This window comes from Mirounga leonina, unplaced genomic scaffold (assembly GCF_011800145.1).
Source record: "Mirounga leonina isolate KUSES-001 unplaced genomic scaffold, KU_Mleo_1.0 Mir_170, whole genome shotgun sequence".
NCBI classification, from domain to species: Eukaryota; Metazoa; Chordata; class Mammalia; order Carnivora; family Phocidae; genus Mirounga; species Mirounga leonina.
Genome location: NW_023270433.1, coordinates 7,419,556 through 7,440,114, shown reverse-complemented (window position 1 = coordinate 7,440,114; position 20,559 = coordinate 7,419,556). Strand labels below are relative to the sequence as shown.

General features: G+C 57.5%; 2 protein-coding genes across 3 annotated transcripts; one reads left to right on the top strand and one right to left on the bottom strand.

Annotated features, from left to right (window-relative positions):
* The first annotated feature begins 233 nt into the window (after window positions 1–233).
* On the top strand, window positions 234–2,779 carry CUNH9orf16 (chromosome unknown C9orf16 homolog). Its single transcript, XM_035016582.1, has 2 exons — window positions 234–246; window positions 2,300–2,779. Exons 1-2 carry the CDS (start codon window positions 234–236, stop codon window positions 2,470–2,472), a joined length of 186 nt encoding a protein of 61 aa, XP_034872473.1. The 3' UTR covers window positions 2,473–2,779.
* A 968-nt stretch (window positions 2,780–3,747) lies between these two features.
* On the bottom strand, window positions 3,748–19,667 carry CIZ1 (CDKN1A interacting zinc finger protein 1). 2 transcript variants are annotated; one of them, XM_035015716.1, is made up of 17 exons: window positions 19,514–19,667; window positions 19,004–19,112; window positions 18,653–18,768; window positions 16,994–17,065; window positions 15,183–15,412; window positions 12,700–12,793; window positions 12,312–12,420; window positions 11,215–11,789; window positions 10,887–11,005; window positions 10,087–10,284; window positions 9,240–9,364; window positions 7,051–7,138; window positions 6,634–6,747; window positions 6,288–6,440; window positions 4,712–4,781; window positions 4,424–4,545; window positions 3,748–4,093 (listed from the first exon to the last, which is right to left on the bottom strand). In XM_035015716.1, the coding sequence occupies exons 1-17, from the start codon at window positions 19,539–19,541 to the stop codon at window positions 3,878–3,880; spliced, it is 2,538 nt and encodes an 845-aa protein (XP_034871607.1). In that variant the 5' UTR covers window positions 19,542–19,667; the 3' UTR covers window positions 3,748–3,877. The 2 variants fall into 2 exon arrangements, with proteins under 2 accessions (XP_034871607.1, XP_034871608.1); XM_035015717.1 differs by having other exon boundaries at window positions 12,700–12,778.
* Between the last annotated feature and the right edge of the window lie 892 nt (window positions 19,668–20,559).

Genomic DNA, 20,559 nt, shown 5'->3' with positions numbered 1-20,559 from the left:
TGCTGGTGTGACCCGGAGCCTTGGCGAATGTGACCTGCTTACAGAGCAGCCTGTTGCCTGCACAACCCTGCGGGGGGTTGGGGGTGGAGAGAGAACCATCAGCTCCCCTCTCACCTTGGGGAGCCTCAGTTTCCATTATCTGTAAAATAAGAATAATGATTAGTGTTCCTGCATTGAGATGTGTCAGGGTTAAATGAAGAAAAACAAATGGAAATATTTAATAGGTTCAAAGCATGCAGGTGTTCGGTGAGTGGTTATTCTTCTCTTCGGTGTAATAAAGATTGATTTCTCAAGTCGGAGGGCAGGACTTAGTAAATGTGAGATAAGTATGGAGTCTGCTTTTTGTTTTGTTCCGGTAACAGCTTTATTGAGCTATAATTCACATACTATACAATGTATCCATTTAAATTGTACATGTCAGTGGGTTTTAGGATACTCAGAGTTGTGCATCCCTCACAGTAGTTTCAGAACACTTCCATCACCGGGGTCTGCATTTAATAAAGAGGTAGAGCACCTCCCACAGGGTGGTAAGTGGTAGGCTCGCCGGTTTGCCCTGGGCACTGCAGGTGAACAGTAGCCAGACGTGTATAAGGAAGCCCGCAGTGGCAGGGAGAGCAATCAGGAAAAGCCACTCCGGTGTCACACTGAGTGGATGTTGGCAGATTCACAGGACTTAGTGCAGTGGGCAGGTGGCTGTCCCAGGCAGAAGGCAGAGGCTTAGCACTAGGAAGTGCCCTTGACACAGATAAAGCCTGGCCCCCAGTGGTGTGGAGACACCACCCGCCTCCCCCATCCTGCTTCGGGCCTGTGTCTCATGACACAGAATGTGCAGTGTTGATAATAATGACCGTCTACTAAGTGCTTGCTGTGGCCAGACCCTGTCTGAGTTCTTAATATATTGGAATCCTCACAACAACCCAGTCCTTATTCCCTTCCCAAAAGACGCAGTCACGTGCTGGGGTGGAGCGGAGCTGGGACTGAAAGCCAAGTGCCCCTGCTCCCTCTAAATCTTGGCTGTGCCACCAACCAGCTGGAGGATCCTGGGTAGGTCCCTTCCTTCTTGGGCCTCAGTTTTCCCATCGGTACCACAAGGGGGTTGGACTCTAAGATCCAGCAGGGACCTTCCAGGACTCTGTCCTCTGTGAGGTGTGCCAGCTCTGGCCGATGGTGCTCTTCCCCCAGAATGCAGACACACTTGCGCCCATATCCCAGACACACTCCTCCAGCCCTGGCCTTTTCCAAACACTGTCAGCCGCTTCCCCTTTTGTCCCAGGCTGGCAGCTGGAGTGTATCTGAGTCATGGGCTGGCTCAGAACCGGGTCCGCAGTGGGCACAGGGCCAGACCTTGGATCCTAAGGGACACTGTGCTGAGAGGCAGGTCAGGAGTGGCCATGGAGGGAGTGATGGTTTCTGGTGGAGACCAGGGAAGGCTTCTTAGAAGAGGAGGCGTTTTGAGCTGGTCCTTGAATAACTGTTGTGGTTGAGGCATTCTGAGCGGCAGAGACAAGTGAGTAAAGGCAGAAAGGCTAGAAAGTCAGAGGCTTCATTCACCCACCCATCCATCCATTCATTCAACTAGTGCTTATTGTGTGACAATGAGGGCACCAGGGAGACAGCAGTGAACACAAGAACATTCCCTGTCTCATGAGCTCTATAGTCTGGTGGGGTAAGGACCGTGGAGGTGTGTGGAGGGCAAGGATTGGGAAAGCTCCCTGTGGCAACATCCATGCTGAGACTTGAAGGATGAGAGGGACTCATCCAGGAGAGGAGGAGGGAAGACGGAAGGAGGACGCATTGCAGACAGAGGCAGCAGCATGTTCAGGGGGCCCGAGGTGGGTAGAGGTGGGTAGAGGCTGGGGAAGGGAAAGGAAAGGGCATGGGAGGTGGGGCTAGAGAGGGGGCAGGGCCTTGGGAGTCCGGGTGGTGCTTTTCCGTTCCGGCAGGGGGAACCTCAGAAGGGCTGGAGAGTAGGGCCTGCCTGGGGACAGAGGCCTTGATTGCCTGACTCAGGAAGGTGGGCTCTGGCCTCCGGGCAGCTGATGAAGGAAGTGGAGAGGAGACTTGGCACCAGGCAGGACACTGGCTGACCTCCCCCTGACCACCTTAACCCTAGAATAAAGGATGGTGCACTAAGGTATTATTTCTCCAAAGCCTTTCACTTTTGGTATCCACCCCTTTTCCAGATGATGACACAAAGGGCCAAAGCCCTTTTGTCCTGCGGGCCGGGGGGCTGTGTGGGGGAAGGTGTCTAAGCCCTGAGGAGACTTGGAACCTTGGTTCTCTTTTTCCTTCCTCCCAGAATATGCTGCCATCAACTCCATGTTGGACCAGATCAACTCCTGTCTAGACCACCTAGAGGAGAAGAACGACCACCTCCATGCCCGCCTCCAGGAGCTGCTTGAGTCCAACCGGCAGACACGCCTTGAGTTCCAGCAGCAGCTCGGGGAGGCCCCTAGTGATGCCAGTCCCTAGGTTCTGGGAGCCCCCAACCAGCCCAAACCCTGCCTCCCTGGGCTAGGCTCTGGCCTGGGCACTCACCACCTGGCTTAGATACCTTCTCAAGGGCTGGCCTACAGGTCCCCTGGTGGGTCTGCCTGCCTCAAGTCACCCTTCCGGTACTCCCCTTGGCATGCCTGGGCCAGCCCCCACTACCCGACATCCCCTCCTGGGGTCAGACGTGGGCCCACGACCCACCCACCTAGCCTGCCTGCCCAGTTCCGGGGCACTCCCCACTCTGCCCAGGCCTTGAGCGTCCATATTAAACGGGTCTCCAACAGCACTGTGCCTCTCCTCTGTATCCTGGGCGAGGACTCCACCAGCCCTCACAGGTGAACAGGGCAGTGGAGGCATTCCAGGCACTGATCATGTGCCGGCGACTCACGGGCCCGCTGGTAGGGTAGGGATTCTTGGCCTTCTTGTATTTCTGGACACAGAGGGAGCCGGTGAGGCAGGGCTTCCTCCCTACCTGGTTCCCTCCTGGACAGCAGATTCCCCAGCCCAGCTGAGACAACATGGGACGTGCTGTGTGACCCTGTGGATACACTCAGCTTCTCTGGGTCCTAGGGTCTTTCCCTACGACAGCCAACTCTTGTTCATGCTGTGTAACCTTGCTCCAGGCCCCAGTCTTCCCAGCTAGCCAATCACAGGGTTGGTCTACCTCTTAAGAGTTTTTTCAAATGGGGAAATAGCAGAACTAAAGAACCAACTCCTCCTGGGCCCCATTCGCTGATGATTCATCTTAGGGTCACCTGACGAAGGGCGGGCCCCTGCTACTGAACCACAAACTCAGAACCAGAGGACAGGGAGGCCCCCTATGCCTACACTTCAGTTTCCAGAGTCCAGCTGGAGAGACAGGCCAGCACAGGGGTCCAGAGCCCAGGCCTGGGGCAAATCCTGGCCACTCATCAGATGTATGACCTCTAGCAAGTCACTTGACCTTGCTAGGCCTCAGTTTCTTCACCTATAATTTGGGGACCACAATAAGACCTGCCCCCTAGGGTCCCTGTGAAGGTTAAATGAGATCTGAGTTGAAGGTGAAGGCGCTCTCCTAGCCCTGATAACCCCATTAAAGAGGGAAACAGGCTGTGAGGAAGTGCCTTGTGACCCCAGAGGCCCTGCTTGGGGAGCCTGCCTGTGGCCTTCCGGCTCGGCCACCACACCATGCCTAAAGAGGGTGGGTGTTGGCTGAGAGCGGGCTGGGGTGTCCCCTTCCCCTATCCACCCAGACAGAAGGGCTGGTGGGCACTGTACGGCCAAGCTACCTTCTTTTATTAGATTTTCAGTAAAAACACCAACCATGTCAGAACTTCCACGTGAGACTTCTAAAAAGCATAGCAGACTTGGACCCAGACGGGGTGGGCCTGAGGCGCTCCCTCTATTAGGTTTTGAGGCGGGTTGAGCGCCGCGGCAGTGGGGGCGGAGGGGGTTGGGCTGTCACCTTGCCGGGGGTTTTAGCTGTGTCCTGGGTGCTGGGCTGGGTGGGTGTGCGGCCGCCAGAAGTGAACAGGGCAGTCAAGGCGTTCCGGGCGTTGATCGCACATCGGCGGCTCACGGGCCTGCTGGTAGGGCTGGGGTTCTTGGCCTTCTTGTATTTCTGGGCACGGAAGGTAGAGATGAGGCAGGGCGTCCTGCCCACCTGGTACGCTCCCTCCCAGCAGCTGCCTCCCCAGCCTGGCTGAGACTGCTCCGGACATGCTGTGACCCTGTGTGTGTGTGACCCTGCATGATGCACTCAGCCTCCCGGGGCCAGAGCTCTGGAGCTAACAGCCCGGCCCTCAGCTCCGCCCAGAACAATAGCACAAAGAGCGGGGCCCCACCCCGGCTCAGGTTCCCTCCGTGGGCTGAGGCCAAACCCAGGAGGGAGGTGGCTGCTGGCCATGCCCGGCAGCTGGGGTGGGCGGGTGGGGCAGGAGGCCCGGCTCACCTGCAGGTTCTCGAAGTGGGCCAAGGACTTGCAGTGGGAGAGCTGGGCCCCCGAGTTGCTGTGGAAGAACTTGTGGCAGATGCGACAAATGTAGCCCATTACGGGCACCAGGAAGTCCACACCTGTGGGGCGGCAGCGTCATGCACTTACCCCCATGCCAGCCCGGTGGCCCTCCCTCTCTAGGGGCCTGTTTGCTCGCCCACCCTCCAGGGGGGAGGAGAGAAGAGCACAGGGGGAGAGGCTGCCTGGCCTCTCCTGCAGGGGCGGGGGTCAGGGCTAGGGTCTTACCGTATGCGGTATTGGGGCTGTAGGTCTCTGAGCCTTTCCACTCCTCTATGGATATATCTCTGGACCTCACCTAGAAACATGCAAGTGTGGGTGGGCCTTGGTTCAAGCTTCCCCTGAGCTCCTCCCAAACGCAGGTGGGGCCTGGTTTCCGCCCACACTCTTCACCACCACCCCCTTGACGCCCAGGAGGAACATATCCAGGAGGTTGTGGGCGGCATTTGCACATGCTGATCCTGCCAGATTGCCCTTCCCAATCTATACTTTTTGAGTTCAGCTCAATCAGTCCCCTTCTCCAGGAAGCCCTCCTGCTTCCACAGTGACCATAATCCATGCCAGGTGTGCCCAACACATCACGAGTGTCCTCTCTGAATCCCATAACAACCTTCCTGGGTTCGCCCATCTTACCTAAGAGGAAACTGAGGCCCACGCACGTTAACTCACTTGCGCAGGGTTTATAGAGGAGCAGAGTAGTTAACCCTGGTGAGCCCTAACCCTGGTCACACTCTTAACCACGAGCCCCCTGCCAGCTCCCTGAATTCCTGATATTGCAGTGACCTCAGTCCCAGGGGAGCTGGGTTTCAGGTGATCAACGACTCGTCGTCTCACCTGCTGGACGAGAGCCCCTTCCGGACGAGGCCATCTGACTCCAGCCATGGCAGCCCCACCACACTTAGCAGTGCCCTCCTCACTTACCAGGCAAATGTGCCTTCCAACGGCGACAACCACTCCCCTTTGCCACCCTGGGCTTTGGCCCACCCTCACAGCCTGAGCTGGGACTGTTACTTCTAAGCAGAACAACTGGGGCTCAGAGAAGCTGAGGGGCTTGCCTGAGGTCAGGCCAGTGCTGATCGCATGTAACGAAGTGGCCTCACCCCAAACCTGCTTAGGGCTGAGGACCGCCCTCGCACCCCTCCATCCACAGCCCCTCCACGTGCCCCTGGGGCTACCCCTCACTACTCCGGACTGGCAACGGGCAAGCTCCGGGCGGGCGCGGGCCTTGACCCCCACATATCCCCATGTCCAGCACCAGGGCCTGGCTCAGAGCAGCTGCTTTTCATTTCTTACACGAAGAGAACCCAAGCTCCTCCAGCTCCTCGCTCGTGGGAGGGAGCTGGGGCATTAGGAGCAAGGGCTCTGGAGTCTCACTTCCTGGCGTCCAAGTTGGTGAGATTCAGCCAGGAAAGCGCTGGGTACATGCCTGGCATATAATAAATGCTCAGAAAGGGATGGCTCCTACTTCGTCATCATCCTCATCTCGTGCTGACTCTTCTGTGTACCCCGCATAGTTCTCTCCATGCCCTTATTGGCCTAAGACGCCCTTTCCCTCCCTCAACACAGGTCAAGATTTCAGCCAGGCTTCGAGGTCCTGTTGCCGGCCACCCTGCCGTCCTCATGATGTGTATTTACACCTAGTCATAGGGAATACAGTCCTGTTCACACTAAATCGTGGCATGCCTTAGTGCCTACAAACGTCAGCACCGCGGCCCCTGGCCCCTGGGAGGTGGGGTGAGGTCCCGCCTGGGCTGGGAGTCCAACCTCCAGCCTGCCTCCCACACCCCCTCTGCCTCCCAAGCACCTGCTTGCAGAATTCCTCCTCAACCTCGATCTCTTCTTCTTCATCCTCCTCCTCCTCCTCCTCCTCTTCATCGCCCTCAAAGCAGCCCACAGCGTCCACCGTGATGAAGTGGTCCTCATCCTGACCGGCTATCTCCTTCTCGAGCATCTTCAGCTGCCCAGGGGAATGGGCCAGGGCTCAGGTCAGCTCTGGGCAGACGAGGTGCCAGCCCACCCCCACCCCCGAGAGTCCCAATCCCTCCAGACCTGCCGAGTTCAGGCTGGGATAAACCTCAACCCGCTGTGTGGCCTCGGCCCAGGCTCTGTGCCTCTCTGGGCCCATGTCCTCTGAGGGAGCTGGGGGTTACCTCCTTGGCCTTCTCCTTGTGCCCCTGGGACTTCACGTGCTCCACAAACTTGCGGGGGGTCTTGAAATAGCGGTTGCAAACAGTGCAGAAAGGTCGCAGGGATTGCTTGGCGATCTGACGAAAGGAGGGCAGGCCAAGTGGGTGGCGGGCGGTGTCCCCAGGGGCAGCCAGGCTGTGCCCAGTGACACCTCCTCTCCCACCTGCAGGCCTCCACATCTGTCATCAGCTGGCTGTGCTCGGCCCCTTTCCCAGAACATGGGCACACACAGCCCCTCCCTGTGCCGCGGGCTTTAAGACGTGTCGGCAGGTGGCAATGGAGGACAGAGACAGGGCGGGGAGGGAGAGGAGCTGCCAGGAGGACCCCCACAAGCCCCGTGGCAGGGAGACAGCACGTGTGGGCGCCCTCGCAGCTCATACCTTGTGGTCCTGCGTCCTGCGGTGTTGGATCAGGTCCCCCATGTAGTAGACCTGGCAGGTGTTACACCAGCGCCTCGGCGGGGGCTCTCTGAATGGTGACAATTAGAACAAGGAGTGTGACACTGCCCTTGTTGGAAAGACAGCCGCTCTCCCAAGACGCTCCATAAATGTAATGCAACTCCAACACGATGTGTTTTTAGAAACTGAACAACGGTTCTGAGATGCATCTGGAAAAATACTTAGACAAGAATAATAACCAAGGAAGCTTGGTGGGGTGTGGGGAGATTTAGAAGCATCTGGGATCCCAGGAGGCCAGCAGGACAGTGACACACCTGAGCATATCTGGCCCTGAAAACTTTTTTTTTTTTTTTTAAAGATTTTTATTTATTTGACAGAGAGAGAGATAGCGAGAGCAGGAACACAAGCAGGGGGAGTGGGAGAGGGAGAAGCAGGCTTCCTGCCGGGCAGGGAGCCCGATGTGGGACTCGATCCCAGGACCCTGGGATCATGACCTGAGCCGAAGGCAGACGCCTAACGACTGAGCCACCCAGGCGCCCCTGAAAACTCTTTATCCTTCAGTTTAGATGCCCTGTAGTTCCTGGAGCTGTTCTTGCCCCGCCCCCTACTCCTGGGCCTGCCCCCTACCTGTAAGCCAGACTCTCCCCTGGCACCCCAAAGGGCCATCGCCACAGCATTTTCTACAACGGACAGGGAGGACCTGATCCCTTCTCTGCCCCCGCTGAACCGTGGGGAGCTCTGGGAGGCCAGGACTCCCAAAGTCCCAGGGCCAGGCACGGGGTCGGCCCCAAGTTTCTGACGGCACTGGATGAAGGACAGGCAGCCTATCGGAAGGACTGCCACGCTCTGCCCCAGGAAGGCTTCAAGGGGAGACGGTTCAGTGAACCTCCTGCAGCTAAAGCTTGCTTGTCGGATGGGCTCCTCTTTCTAGGTTTCTTGTGTCCACAAGATAGGTTTTTATATAACCGAGCTCATTCTGCAAATGCAGATGTGAACCCTGTTCTAACCCGACGTCATACCTGTTTCCACGGTCTCATGAACTCCTTGGTATTGTCTTTTATGAGCTATTCCACCAAGCGGACGAGCCTGAGCTAACTCATCCCACAGGAGTGGAGATTTTCAACAGTTTCCAATTAAACTTTTTCACCATGACAGTCCTCGGCAAGGGACTTCTTTGGATTTCACCTTTCTTCTGTATTTATGATTACTTCACCTAAGTATAACTCCTGGGTCCTCGAGCAAGGGGAGGTTTAAGGCTCGAGAACGTGCTACACAACCACGTAGGAAGTTCTTCTCAAAGTGAGAACCACCTAACAGAGACGCCGCTGCCTCTGGAGAGAGCGCTCCGTCACCCAGGGCATGCAAGCGGCAAGCTCCAAGCTGTGACCCTCTGTGAGCGCTCCTGGCTGAGTCCCCCACCACTGCCCAGCCTGTGATGGGGTTGGATTCGGGCTCGCTCCCTAGGCTTCTTTCGTTTTGATTCTGAACTAGCTGCTAACATGCTGAAATTGGGAGATTTCACATACAAAGCTGGGTTTCTCGATTCTCCAGAAGCATCAGGAGACCTGGAGCTGAGGAGCAGCTGTCCTGTGAGACAGAGCCCAGGCCCCCCAGCACGGCCCAAGGCAGCGCTGACCTGCTTCTCCCCTCCCCGTAGGCCTCTGTGACTGCCCACAGGGTGGTGAAAGGTCTTCCAGCGTCCACCAGCCCTCCTCAGCCCAAGAGCTAGTCCTGGACTCCAGGAGGGCTCGTATTTCAGATCAATGACGCGCCCATGACAATGAAAGGGGGACAGGCAGCGTAGCTGTAACTTCAAGCCACACGATGACTAATCCCCGGGTGGGGTCAGCATATATGCCAGGGAAGCAGGGGTCTGTGCCAACACCCACTTCCTTCCCATGTAGGTCGTCACACTATTCCTGCCTGGATGGCACCTTAAGAGACTATCTAGTTTATGAACTCTTGCACTGCACCCTTCACCAGGCCATCTTACAGATGAGGAAAACTGAGGTCTATGGGTACACAGTTAACGGTGTGACAATTGGCAGCGACCAATACTTAACCCAAAGGCAGACCTTGCAGATGGCGGACTCAGGGCCCCTCTCAGCCTTGCCTGGCCTGCAAGGCCGTCTGCCCCCCAGCACGGAGCCTCCGAGACCCCCCCCACTCACTCGTCCTCTCTCTCCAGGACATCCCGGGGCACGGGCAGCAGGGACAGGAGGCAGGCCTGGCTCATGTGCTGTATCTCCCCGAGCCGCTGCTGGTGCTGGGCCCCCGACATGTGGTTCTGGAACTCCTGCAGTGGGATAAAGAGTGAGCCCTGGAGAAGCGGGCGAAGCCGGGGCCCGGGGAAGTGGCCTGTGGCCTCAGCTTCATAGCCACCCTGTCGCCACTGCCGCCGAGGCCATTTGTCTCAGAACAGCCCTGTGGGGGCCAGAGGAGGATGGCGACCTGAGGCCCCAAGTGAGCACACAGCAGCCAGAGCTCCTGCTGTTCCTCCTGGACACCGTGTGAGCCCCTCGGAGACAAAGAGCAGTCCGACTGACGCCCAGACCCCACTGCTCTGCTCAGGAGGACACAGGCAGCGACGGCAAATGGTCCTAACAATACGAGCAGAACGCCGTTGTTAAGGCACTATGCTCGCTCTGGGCTGGGCCGGGGGCTCGTGATTTCAGTGTCAAGTCACCGAATCCTCGGAGCCTCCCAGCAAGGTGGGTTCTAAATGCGTCTTCATCTGAAGCACGAGGAAACAGGCACAAGGAGGGGAGTTCGCCTTCCGGCATCTAAACAGCTACTCAGGGCTGATTCAGACCTGGCCTGCTGGACTCGCAGATCCTAACTTCTTGGCTGGTCAGGGAATGTCTCCAGAGCAGGTGCACAGCTGCCGTGGACGGCGTGGACGGCGCTCACGGGGCCCACGGGGCCGCTCGGGCACGGTGGCCAGGCCTGGGCACGCCCGACAGACACCCCCACTCTGCCCACCGGAATCCCCCGTGCCCGGGCCCCAGGCCGCAGTACCTGCTGGCTGCTAGAGTTGGCCTTACAGAGGTAGCAGAAGAACTGGAGGGTCTGCTTAGACGGTGTGCTGGCGGCGGCCGGGGCGGCAGACGCGGAGTCGCCAGCGCGCGGCACGGGGGTGACGGGGACGGTGCTGAAGGCCCGGCTGTCGCTGCTCTGCAGGATGGTGACCTTCAGGGAGCCCCCGGCACCCCACACCTGCACCGGGAGCAGGGGCAGAGCTAACACCGGCGGGGTACCTGTGCTGGGCCTGCCCCTGGGCCAAATGCCTGTGAGTGGCGTCTCCCCGGACCCTCCTGACAGCCCCCTTCACAGATGGGGAAACTGAGGCACTGAGCTGGTAGGTGACTGCCCAGGCTCACAGAGCTGGGGCGGACGACAGCCAGGACTCAAACCTAAGCCCACCCAACCGTAAAGTCCACCCCGCCCCACCCTCCCGTGAGAGATGGAGAAACGGGAGGCACGAAGATGGGAGCGGGTTTGGCCGCAGTCCCACTATGAGGCGGGGCGGGAACCCGAACCGCACGCAGAGGCTTTCGCTCTGTGCTCTCTCCGCTACAGCAAAGCTCCCCCTGTGAGGGGACCAAGGGCTCTAGTTTGGGGATGGGCAGGTTGGAAGGGACTTGTTGCCAAAAGTGCCTCCAGTTCTTCAGAGCAAAGGTATGTGAAACAGTCAAACCCAGTCTGCTCGGCCCACGGCCCAGGGGTGGCGGAGAAACGTGAGGGGCCCCGAGGGGTGGGGGCGCGCCGCTGGGCCCCGCGGTAGGCGAGCAGCCCCAGTAGCACGTCGACCCACCCACCCCTAGCATCTCTCTTGCTCGTTTTTCACATTCTCCCACATCCAGGCCACTGGTCAAGTCCTCCTGGCTCTCCACGCTGACCTGGGCGCCGCCGGGCTCTGGCAAGGCCTCCTCCAGGCCTGAAACGACAGATGGGTCCATCTCCCACCGGGCCCCGAGGGACCTGGGCCTGACAGCCCACGGCCGCTCTACCCACGGCCAGGACCCTGAAGCCTCCAGTGGGGACAACCCCGAGCCCTGGTCAGGACCACACGGCGCCAGGGGAGGAGCCAAGGGCCCGGGCAGGGCTGTCCTATCACAGGGCAACTGGGAACCAGTGCTCGCTTACCGGCTCCAGTAGCTCCCGTATCAGGCGGCGTCTCGAGCACCGCGGAATGATCCGGAACCGGCGCTGGCTCGGAGGCCGGCACCGACACCCGTGGTGGGGGCGGAGGCTGTCCCTCAGTCTGGTCAGGCGGCTGGCCTGGCGACGGCCCCGGGGGTTGCCTCGGGGGCTGCTCTGGGGGCTGGGCCTCAGGACACGTCTGCGTCTGTGCCTGCTTCTGCAGCTGCACCGGCCGCGGGGGCTGCGGACGAGCCTGCGGCGGCACCTGACTCTGCAGCTCGGCCTCCTTCCATCGCGGCTGCAGCCCCACTTGGTCCGGGGACGTCTGGGTCTGCGCCTGCCTCTGCAGTCTGCGCTGCACCGGGGCGTCCGCGGGGGGCGTCAGTGGCTGCGTCTGCTCCTGCATGGGGGCCTGGATCTGCGGAACCCGGGGCTGCAACGGTGGCAGCACTCGGGCTTCCGGCGGCTCAGGCAGCAGCTCGGGTGTCTGTGTCTGCTTCGGGGCCGTGGCGCGGGCCCGAGGCTGGACCTTCGCCTGCAGCTGCCCGGGGGGCCCCTTCTCTGTGGGCAACTCTGAGCTAGGGAGGATCAAGAGATAGCTCCCTGTGGCTCCCAGCTGACCCCAGGGGCTCCTCAAAAAGACCGAGATCCGCGTTCAGTCCTAGTTCTAGCACGTACAAGCTGGGCATTCCGGGAAGGGCCTGCCGCTCTGCGGGCCGCAGACGCGCCTAAATAAATTGGGAGGATCACTCAGCCCCACCTCCCACAATCTGCTAATACGTATCCAAGGCCCTGTAAAGCCGCCCACCCTGTGCCCACTCTGAGGTCCCAGATGCACATGTTCACCTCTCCAACCTGGCCACATAGCCTGCCTCCGGGTGGCTCAGTCCCAGGGAAGACACCGGAGACTCTCTGGCTGGGGGCCCTCCCAAATAAGATGCAGAATTGGGTTTGACCTTCCTGCAAGCAGGACGCCAAGGCCCTTTCCTTCTTTCAGCTCCCTGAAGGGTGCTGACCCCCCCACCTACACCCACCCCCAGCCTTCGCAAGAATGAGGCTACAGGGCACCTGGGCCCCGGCAGGTTTTCAGCATCCGTTACCTCTTTGATCTCTTAGCTGGTGGCTCAGATGCCTCACAAGACTCGGGCAAAGGGGCTAGAGTGCGTTTCTCCTTAGTGATGTCATCCGGGCAGGGTGGGGAATCTTGGTCTGGAACGGAGGGCAGACGAGTGACTGCCGATGTCGATGCCGTGTAGAACACCCAATACCGCATACGGTAAGACCCTAGCCCTGACCCCCCCTGCAGGAGAGGCCAGGCAGCCTCTCCCCTTGTGCTCTTCTCTCCTCCGAGAGACCGGGTCTGGGCTCAACCCCCCGCCCCCCGACACCAAGAGCCCTGCCCCCCAGGTCTGCCTCCATCACTGACCCTGCACCCACCTGCCCCAACCCGTGGCCCCTTCCAAAGGGCCAGCAGCCTCCCTCTCTTACCTTCTGGCGTGTTTGTTCGGGACTCGACAGCTTCCTCAGACCCCTCTGGGGGGTCTGACTCGTCTTCCACAGGTATCGTCTGAGAAGAAGAATCCTGCTTCCTTTCAGAAACTGGTTCTGACATCTGCTGCCCACCCGGGTAAGTACACCCTGGCCCAAGAGCAGCTGTGACAGTCCCCTAGGGGATGAAGGCGCCCAGGGACCCGGCGACCTCTGGTGAGGCCTGGCCCAGAGCTTCCCACAGATGATCCTAAGCACCCCCAGGAATCGTGTCTAGGCGGGTCCATCTAGCTGCCTGGCTGTTAACCCAGATTTGGGGGATACTGAGGGGCCCTCCTGACTCCCCAAGCGCCTTCTCCACGAAGCAGCCGGAAGAATCCTTCTAAAATGCAAACATGACCATGTCTTTTGCCTCTTTCAGTCAGAAATCCTCCTGTATTCCTGACTCTAGAGTCCTCCTTCCTTACCCAAGCCCCAAACCACCACCCCATCTGACCTCTGCCCCCACACCCCCACCTCCAGCCAGCTTCCCCACTCTCTCCCTCACCCTCTCTATGCCCACACTGGCCTTCTCTCTGGTTCCCCAAAGTCCTAGGCCTCATCCTGCCCCAGGCCTTCACCGAGAGCCTCAAAGGCACTTCTTACGGGAAACCCTCCTGAGCCCAGAGTAGACCCTTAATATGGGTTCCCAGAGGAGCCTGGGCTTCCTTTTTGTGGCATTTTCCACAGTCTTAATTAATTGGTGGGAACATTATTTGCATGAATGTCTCACCATCGCTACGACCCTCCTCCGCAGCCTAAGACCTCCAGGAGGGTCAGGCCAGATGTACTGTCTGCAGCACGGAGGCCCCTCACAGATGTTTGCTAAATAAATGCATGGCTCCGGCTGGTCCTGGGCATTCCAGTTAGCCCCAGGAGCCCGCCTGCAGCCTCCCTCCTTCCTCCTAAGCCCAAGGAACTAGCACCGAGCGGAAATGTGCACCACATTAGGACTTCAGCCCTTCAGAAACTATCTGGCTCTCATCCCGCATGACACGGGCCCTGCTGGCCTGTAAGTCAGGAGGCTCAGGCTCTGGGTCTGTGCGGCCCAGGGCAGCCTCCACCCCACTCCCTGAGGCTCAGTTTCCCAAGATGTAAAATGAGTGGCGGGGAGCAGTCATGTGAGGACAGGCCCCAACTGGCAGGCTCAAGGCTGGGACCCCTCTCTGGAGGGACATGCCTCACCTTCAGATGTGGGCTGGCCTCAGAGCAGCCCGAAAAGGAGGGGGGGTGCCACCCCTGCCCCAGAATGTTCTCGTGAGCATGCTGTGTGAGGAGCTGCTGGGACTCAGGGAAGGACAGTCCCAGAGAAGTTATCCCCTTGCAAGTCTCCTTGACTCTCTCTGCTTATGTCAGGGAGAGCCTCCGCTGATACCTTTCACCCCCCAGGGCACAAGGAGCTGGGGATGCAGCTCCAGAACCTTCGGATGGCAACAGTGTAGAGTTTAGGGTTTTGTAACACTGTTTTACCCCATTACCTTTCTTTTACTTGCACCAACAGCAATTAATTTAGATTGTTTTTAAATTTTCAGACAGTCACAAAATGTTTCCTTGTTAAATAAATATAACTAAGGAGAAGCTAATTCATTTAAAGCTAGGCTACTGCAGGCAGTAGCCCCTGGCCACAGGTGCCTGGCTTCTGAGCTCTCCAAACGTTGCCCGCCAAATTGAGATACACACCAGATTTTGAAGACTCGGTACAAAAGACCAAGGAATGTAAAATATCTCGTTCATTTTTTAAATACTGATTGAAGGTTGAAATGATAATTTTTTTTTTCCATACTGGGTTAACTAAAATTTGTTGATAAAATTAATTTCACCAGTTTCTTTTTCCTTTGTTAATGTGATTACGAGAGAAATTTAAATTCCATATACGGCTCACACTTTCTTTCTACAGGGCAGCGTGGATTTACAGAGCACCATTGCAGGACACCTCAAACTACTCCAGTGCTTGGTGTCATTTGCATCTCCATGTGTTTGCAAAGAGAAACATTCACTCAATAAGATTACTGGTGGTGGGGCGCCTGGGTGGCTCAGTTGGTTAAGCGACTGCCTTCGGCTCAGGTCATGATCCTGGAGTCCCGGGATCGAGTCCCACATCAGGCTCCCTGCTCGGCAGGGAGTCTGCTTCTCCCTCTGACCCTTTCATGCTCTATCTCATTCTCTCTCTCAAATAAATAAATAAAATCTTAAAAAAAAAAAAAATTACTGGTGGTGTTTGGATGTGGAAAAAGTCGCATCGGACGTTAGGAATTTCTGAAATTTGGGAAACCCTAGACAAGGCCAACTTACCCCCTTCTTTTTACAGATGGGGAAACTGAGGACAAAAAGGGACGTGACCTGCCCGAAGGCCCGGCGTGAGCCACGTGGGTGAAGCTGGGCTGATACCCAGGTATGACCTTCCCACTCCCATCCCCACCCGCGGCCCCCCGGCCACCACTCACCTTGCGCTGGGGGGGGGTGGAGGAGGGGGTGCGGGCCTGTTTCTGGGGAGTCCGCCCTGAAAGATTGATCTGGGAGGGGTTCATGGGGACCCCGACAGGAGGGGGACCCAGCAAGGACTGCCGAGTGGCCTGGGGGAAGAACTGCTGTAGATTTGGGGTGGCCAGCTGGGGGGGTGTGAGGCTGGGGGCTGTCAGGTTCGGGGCTGCCAGGTTGTAGCCACGGAGGTTCCCTGCGGGCAGGAAGAAGGGAGAAGAGAGGTTACAGTGTGGTTGGATGGTAGAGGCCAGAGTCAGGCGTCAGCCCCCCAGAGCATCACGGAAACAACACAGATGACTTGGACAGGGAAGCTTCCCACACAGCAGCCAGAGGAGAGAGATGAGAGCCAAAGGCCCACTCCTACCTTGGGCATTGGTAGTGAGGGGGCTTTAGGGCTGGTTTTCTGCTGAGGAGGAGAGGGACACCCTGATAGCAGCATGTGCAACCCCACTCACCCTCTGGCACGCTTTAGGGCACACCTTAAGGTGTGTGAAAGACCCAGCCCAGTGCCCATAGGAGAACCAGCAAGTTGACTGACTGGTCCCTGGAATAAGACGACACTGTCCTATCCCACCCCCCACCCCCACCCCCCCATCAAAAGTCTACTAGGAACCAGCACTTGCTAAGCCCTTTGCGTGCACGGCCACAGTCACTCGGCTCAGCCACCATCAGTAGGTACTATGGTCTCTACCAATGACAAAATAGACACAAAGTGGAGGTGTAGCTTGCCCAGGGTCTCTGCTTATTCTGCCTTCACTCCTCTCCACCTGCCTAAATCCTTCCATAGCTCCCTGCTGCTTGGAAAGGAGCTCATTCCTCACCTTGCAGGGGTCCGGCCCTGCCCTCCTCCCAGACCTCCTTTCTTACCATTCTCCCCACACATGCACCCACTATACTCCAGCCATGCTTCTGTGTATCCCTCAACAAGCCTGGTTTCTTCCCGCCTCTGGGCCTTTGCATATGCTGTTCCTTCTGCCTGGGCTATGCTGCCCCCACTACTTCCTGGTCATCCTTCAGATCTCCCTTTAGGTGTTTATCCTCTGAGAGGCCTTCTCAGAACCGCTCTGTGTCCCCAGAGGCGCCAGCTTCCCTGTTCTAGGACCAACTGCACAATTTCCTTGTCTGCTTCCCACTGCCCACCACCCAACCACCCTGGGAACTCCTATAAGGGCAGGCGCCTCATCTAACTCAGAGGCCTAGTGCTCAGGAAGTGTTTGAACCATAAGAGACAATTCAAATCCTTGCTCCAAAGCTGGGACGGGAAGCATAGGGGTTGAGGACATGAGTGAAATGTGTTCTCATATCTAGTTCAAGCCCTATAGCCCAAGCTCTGTGACCCTGAGGAAATCAGTTCCCCCTTCTTAGCCCCAGTTCCCTCATCTGTACAATGGGATAATAATAGCGCTTGACTCACTGTTTTATGAGGACTCAATGAGATATACAAGTGTGCCTGGGATCCAATGAGTGTTCAATTAATATTAACTTAAAACAAAATAAATACATGTACACATATGTGCAGAGAGAATGCCAACCGGCTATAAAAACAGTAAGATCAAGAGATCTCAAAGCTCTAAAAGAAAAATGGACAAAGGACATGGACAAGTCACAAAAAGAAATATGAGCGTTTAACAGACAAATAAAAAACGTTCGACTGAACTAGCACTCCAACAAATGTAAACTAAAACATTAATGATGTTGCTTTTTGCCAACCAAGTTAGTAAATCATGTGTATATACGTGTATATATATATATATATATAAAAAGCACATAATACCCAGTGTTGCCGTGGGCATGGTGAGACCGGAACTGTCATACGAGGCTGGTGGTATTGCAAACTGGTCCAGTCCTTTGGGAAAGCAAGTTGGCAACACTTATCAAGAGCCATAAAACATCCATCCCCCGACGCAGCTTTTCTACTTTTCGGAATATGTTCGAAGAAAATCGTCTCAAACATGATATTCATGCCCGTGTTATTTAAAACAGAGGGAAAAAAAAAAGAAAAAACAAAGCGGAGTGGGGAGAAAAAGGAAGCAGCTGAGTTTAGGTACGCGAGGGCTTGCCCTCCAGTGGCATACGAACAGCTGTTAAAAAATAATCTTCACAGACACTGTCAAATCATCTGGTAAATGATCATGCCATTCTATTCCATGAAAAAGAAGTAAAAGACAGCCTTTCACTTCCATGTCAATAACCAACCACAATCATATACAAATTCCCAAGTTTGGGCCTGGGAAAAAAATGGGAGGAAATACACCAAAACCGTGACAGGTGTTTTTTGTTTTGTTTTTGTTTTCCTTCAGGAGGTGAGTGAGTCTATGACAATTTAGGTTTCCTTATCCTCTAAAAATAATTTTCTTTCACTTTTCTTTGATGAGTGTGACCTTTAAAATAGGAAAGAAAAAGGGGGAAATACATATGTATACATCGTGTGTGCTTTTGTCTCTCCACCTGCCATAGATCGACTGCCATCGATCATTTGTAAATCAACTCCAGGACCTTCCATGCCTATGTGGCAGGGCTGAGAGTGACAGCCATCACATCTTCTGACCTGGCAGCATAACCTGCTGGATGGCAGGACAGCCTAGTACCTAAGACCACAGCTCTGTAGCAAGACCTGGGCTCTAACTCTCCCTCTAATCCACACCTACTCCCTGTGTGACCCTAGGCACATGATTCTTCTCTAGGCCTCAGTTTTTTCATCTGTAGAATGGGAGCTCATGAGTGTATCTCACCCCCCCGCCCCCAGAGTTGTCAGCAGAGTCGAGGAACTGTGTTTGTAAAGGTCTCAGCACAGTGCACCGCCCAGAAGGACCACACAGCAAGCCACAGCTACCGTGCGGGAGGGGCAGGGTCTGAACATGAGCTGGCCCAGGTCACTGGGCTCCTAAATTAATACTGAAGGGGCTTGGTATCTGGAGCTGCATCTTAGAAGGAAGAGCTGAGAGACTGCTCTCCACGTGGGGACACTGAGATGAGGACACAGGCTTACTACATATGGCTAGCAGCACCCACACAGAGATCCAGGGGGTCAGAAGGCTCAGGCTTCACCTAGCTGCGTGACCCAGGGCAAATGACTTCCCCGAGCTCTGGACCTCAGCTTCCTCATCTGTCAAATGGGATGTGGAAGAGAGTGGTCCAAAGAGATCTTTTCCTCCATCATCTCATCTAATCTGAATGGGAGTGAGCTGTGCTGAGTCCTGCCCACAGAGGCCAGCACCATGGCCAAGGACAGACCTCTGCCATCAGACAGAGCTGTGTCCAGCTGAGCAACTTTGGAACTTCCACCCCCTGGAGCCTCAGAGTCCGCATCTGTAAACTAGGACGCCGAGAGTAGCTCCCTCTCAGAGCTAGCGTGTGGATTTGGTGAGATTGAGTGCAAACGGGGATGCCAGGGCACCACCCCTGAGTTGCAGTGAGAAGGGGCCAGTCCTACCTTGCAACTGCTGCAAAAGCAAAGCTCTCTGTAGCACCGAGCCGTTGAGGAGGGAGGCAGAGTTGGCACCTTGGAGATTCAGAAGCTGTTGCTGTGGCTGCTGCTGGGGAAGCCCCCTGTGTGTTGGGAGGGGGTGTCAGAGGACTTTGCGAGAGTCAGACCCTCCCTCTTCCCTCACCTCCACTCTCTGCCCCTCTCTACCGCAGACAGAGGAACCTCGTAAGGTGGGAACTGATGGTTTCCAGGACAGAAACAGGGATGTCCCTGGGAGAAAGGGCTGGGATGGAGTCTCCACGACAGGGGTCCGAGTGGCAGGGCTGAAGCCGCCCACCCCTCCAGAGGGGAACTCACCGGCTGACGGCCATGGGCAGTGGGGCTTGCGGCGGGGACTGCTGGAGCAGCTGCAGGAGTTGCTGCTGCTGGAGCTGCTGGAGCTGCTGCTGCTGGTTGAACATGGTGGCTGAAGAAAGGACACGGAGTAAGAAAGGACCCTGCGCCTGCCCGTGGCCCTCAAACACCTGCCCCGCTGAGCTTGCCGCATTTGAACCCCCATGCTTTCAATAAACCCCCCCTCCCGCCACTTTCCCGCAAATCCTGCCAACAGCTCCTCCCTCAAACGCCCAACCCCGCCCGCCATCTCCCCCACTCCCATGGCTCGGTCCTTCCAGGGGCGTCCGACGCAAATGCAGCTTCCCCGCCCCTAGCCTTTCTCGCGTCGTCACGCCCCGATGCCAGCCCCTCTCCACACCCCCACCCCTCCCTCGTGCCCCTTTTGTCAATAACAGCACCCCCCAACCTTTCGCTTTGGCCTCTGAACAAGGGGGGAGGTAGGCTTCCCTCCCCCACTCCGCTCAGCCCTACCTCTGCAGATCCAGCCAGCATTACACATCAAATCCGGCCACCCCACCTGCCCGCGACGCCCGCAGCCTCCATGCAAGTGGCCCCTAAGCCTTGCGTGCGTCCCCCGGTCGCGCTCGGCCCGCGCACTTCGCTTCGCCGAGCCGCCGCCGCAACCGCCCCGCCCCCACTGGCAGAGCCGACTGGGCCGCTGAACTCGCGGCTCCGCCCGGGCCTGGCCGCTTGAAAGGCTGGTCTGCGGGCCTGGCCGCCGCAGCGCCCTCTGGAGGACCGGAGGACCCGGTGCCGCTAGCCGCGCCGCGAGGTCCTGTCCCGCGCTCAGGTCTCGCTGCTTGGACCCAGCCCGCTTACCCGGCGCCTCGGCTGCGGCCGGCGCGGCTGGGGGCTGCGAGGGGTTCCGAGGCGGCGCAGGCCTTCCGCCCCGCGTCCTCCGCCCCGAGAACCGGCGGCTCCGAGCCCGAGGTCCGTATGTCTCCCGGAGGGGTCTGTCGTCTGGCGGGGACATCGCGGGCGACTTCGAGAAGGACCGTCCCCAACCGACCTCCCCGCGGCCGCCACTGTCCCGCGATCCAGGGGCCCCGCGCGGGGCTGGGGTGGGAGGGGCCGTGCAGCGGGCCGCGGCACATTCGGGGACCGAGACCCGGCGAGAGGGTGACAGGCACAGCGAACAGAAGGTCCGTCTCAAGGTGTTGCTTCGATTTGACTCAGGACGGGGTGAGGAGGGCTGAGTTCAATTGTGAAAAACGGCGCTCATCCTGAGCCTGAAATTGTCCTGCCCCGAGGACCCTTGAACGACGACTCGGTCCCTCATCCCGGCGCCCCTCTCCTTGGTCCCCACATGGAGTCACTGAGCCAAACAACCCGTGGGTACTCAGTAGCGATCCCTTTTCCTTTTTCTGTTACCTAAAGCGGTCCCTAAAGGTAACAACCTGGGGCAATCGGCTTCTTTTGCAGGAAGCGCCGATTGTGCGCGGGGCACGGCGCACGGTGGCGCTAGAGGCGCGCAGATTGGAGGCCCGAGGGAGTCAACCAATCCCTGCAGTCGTGTG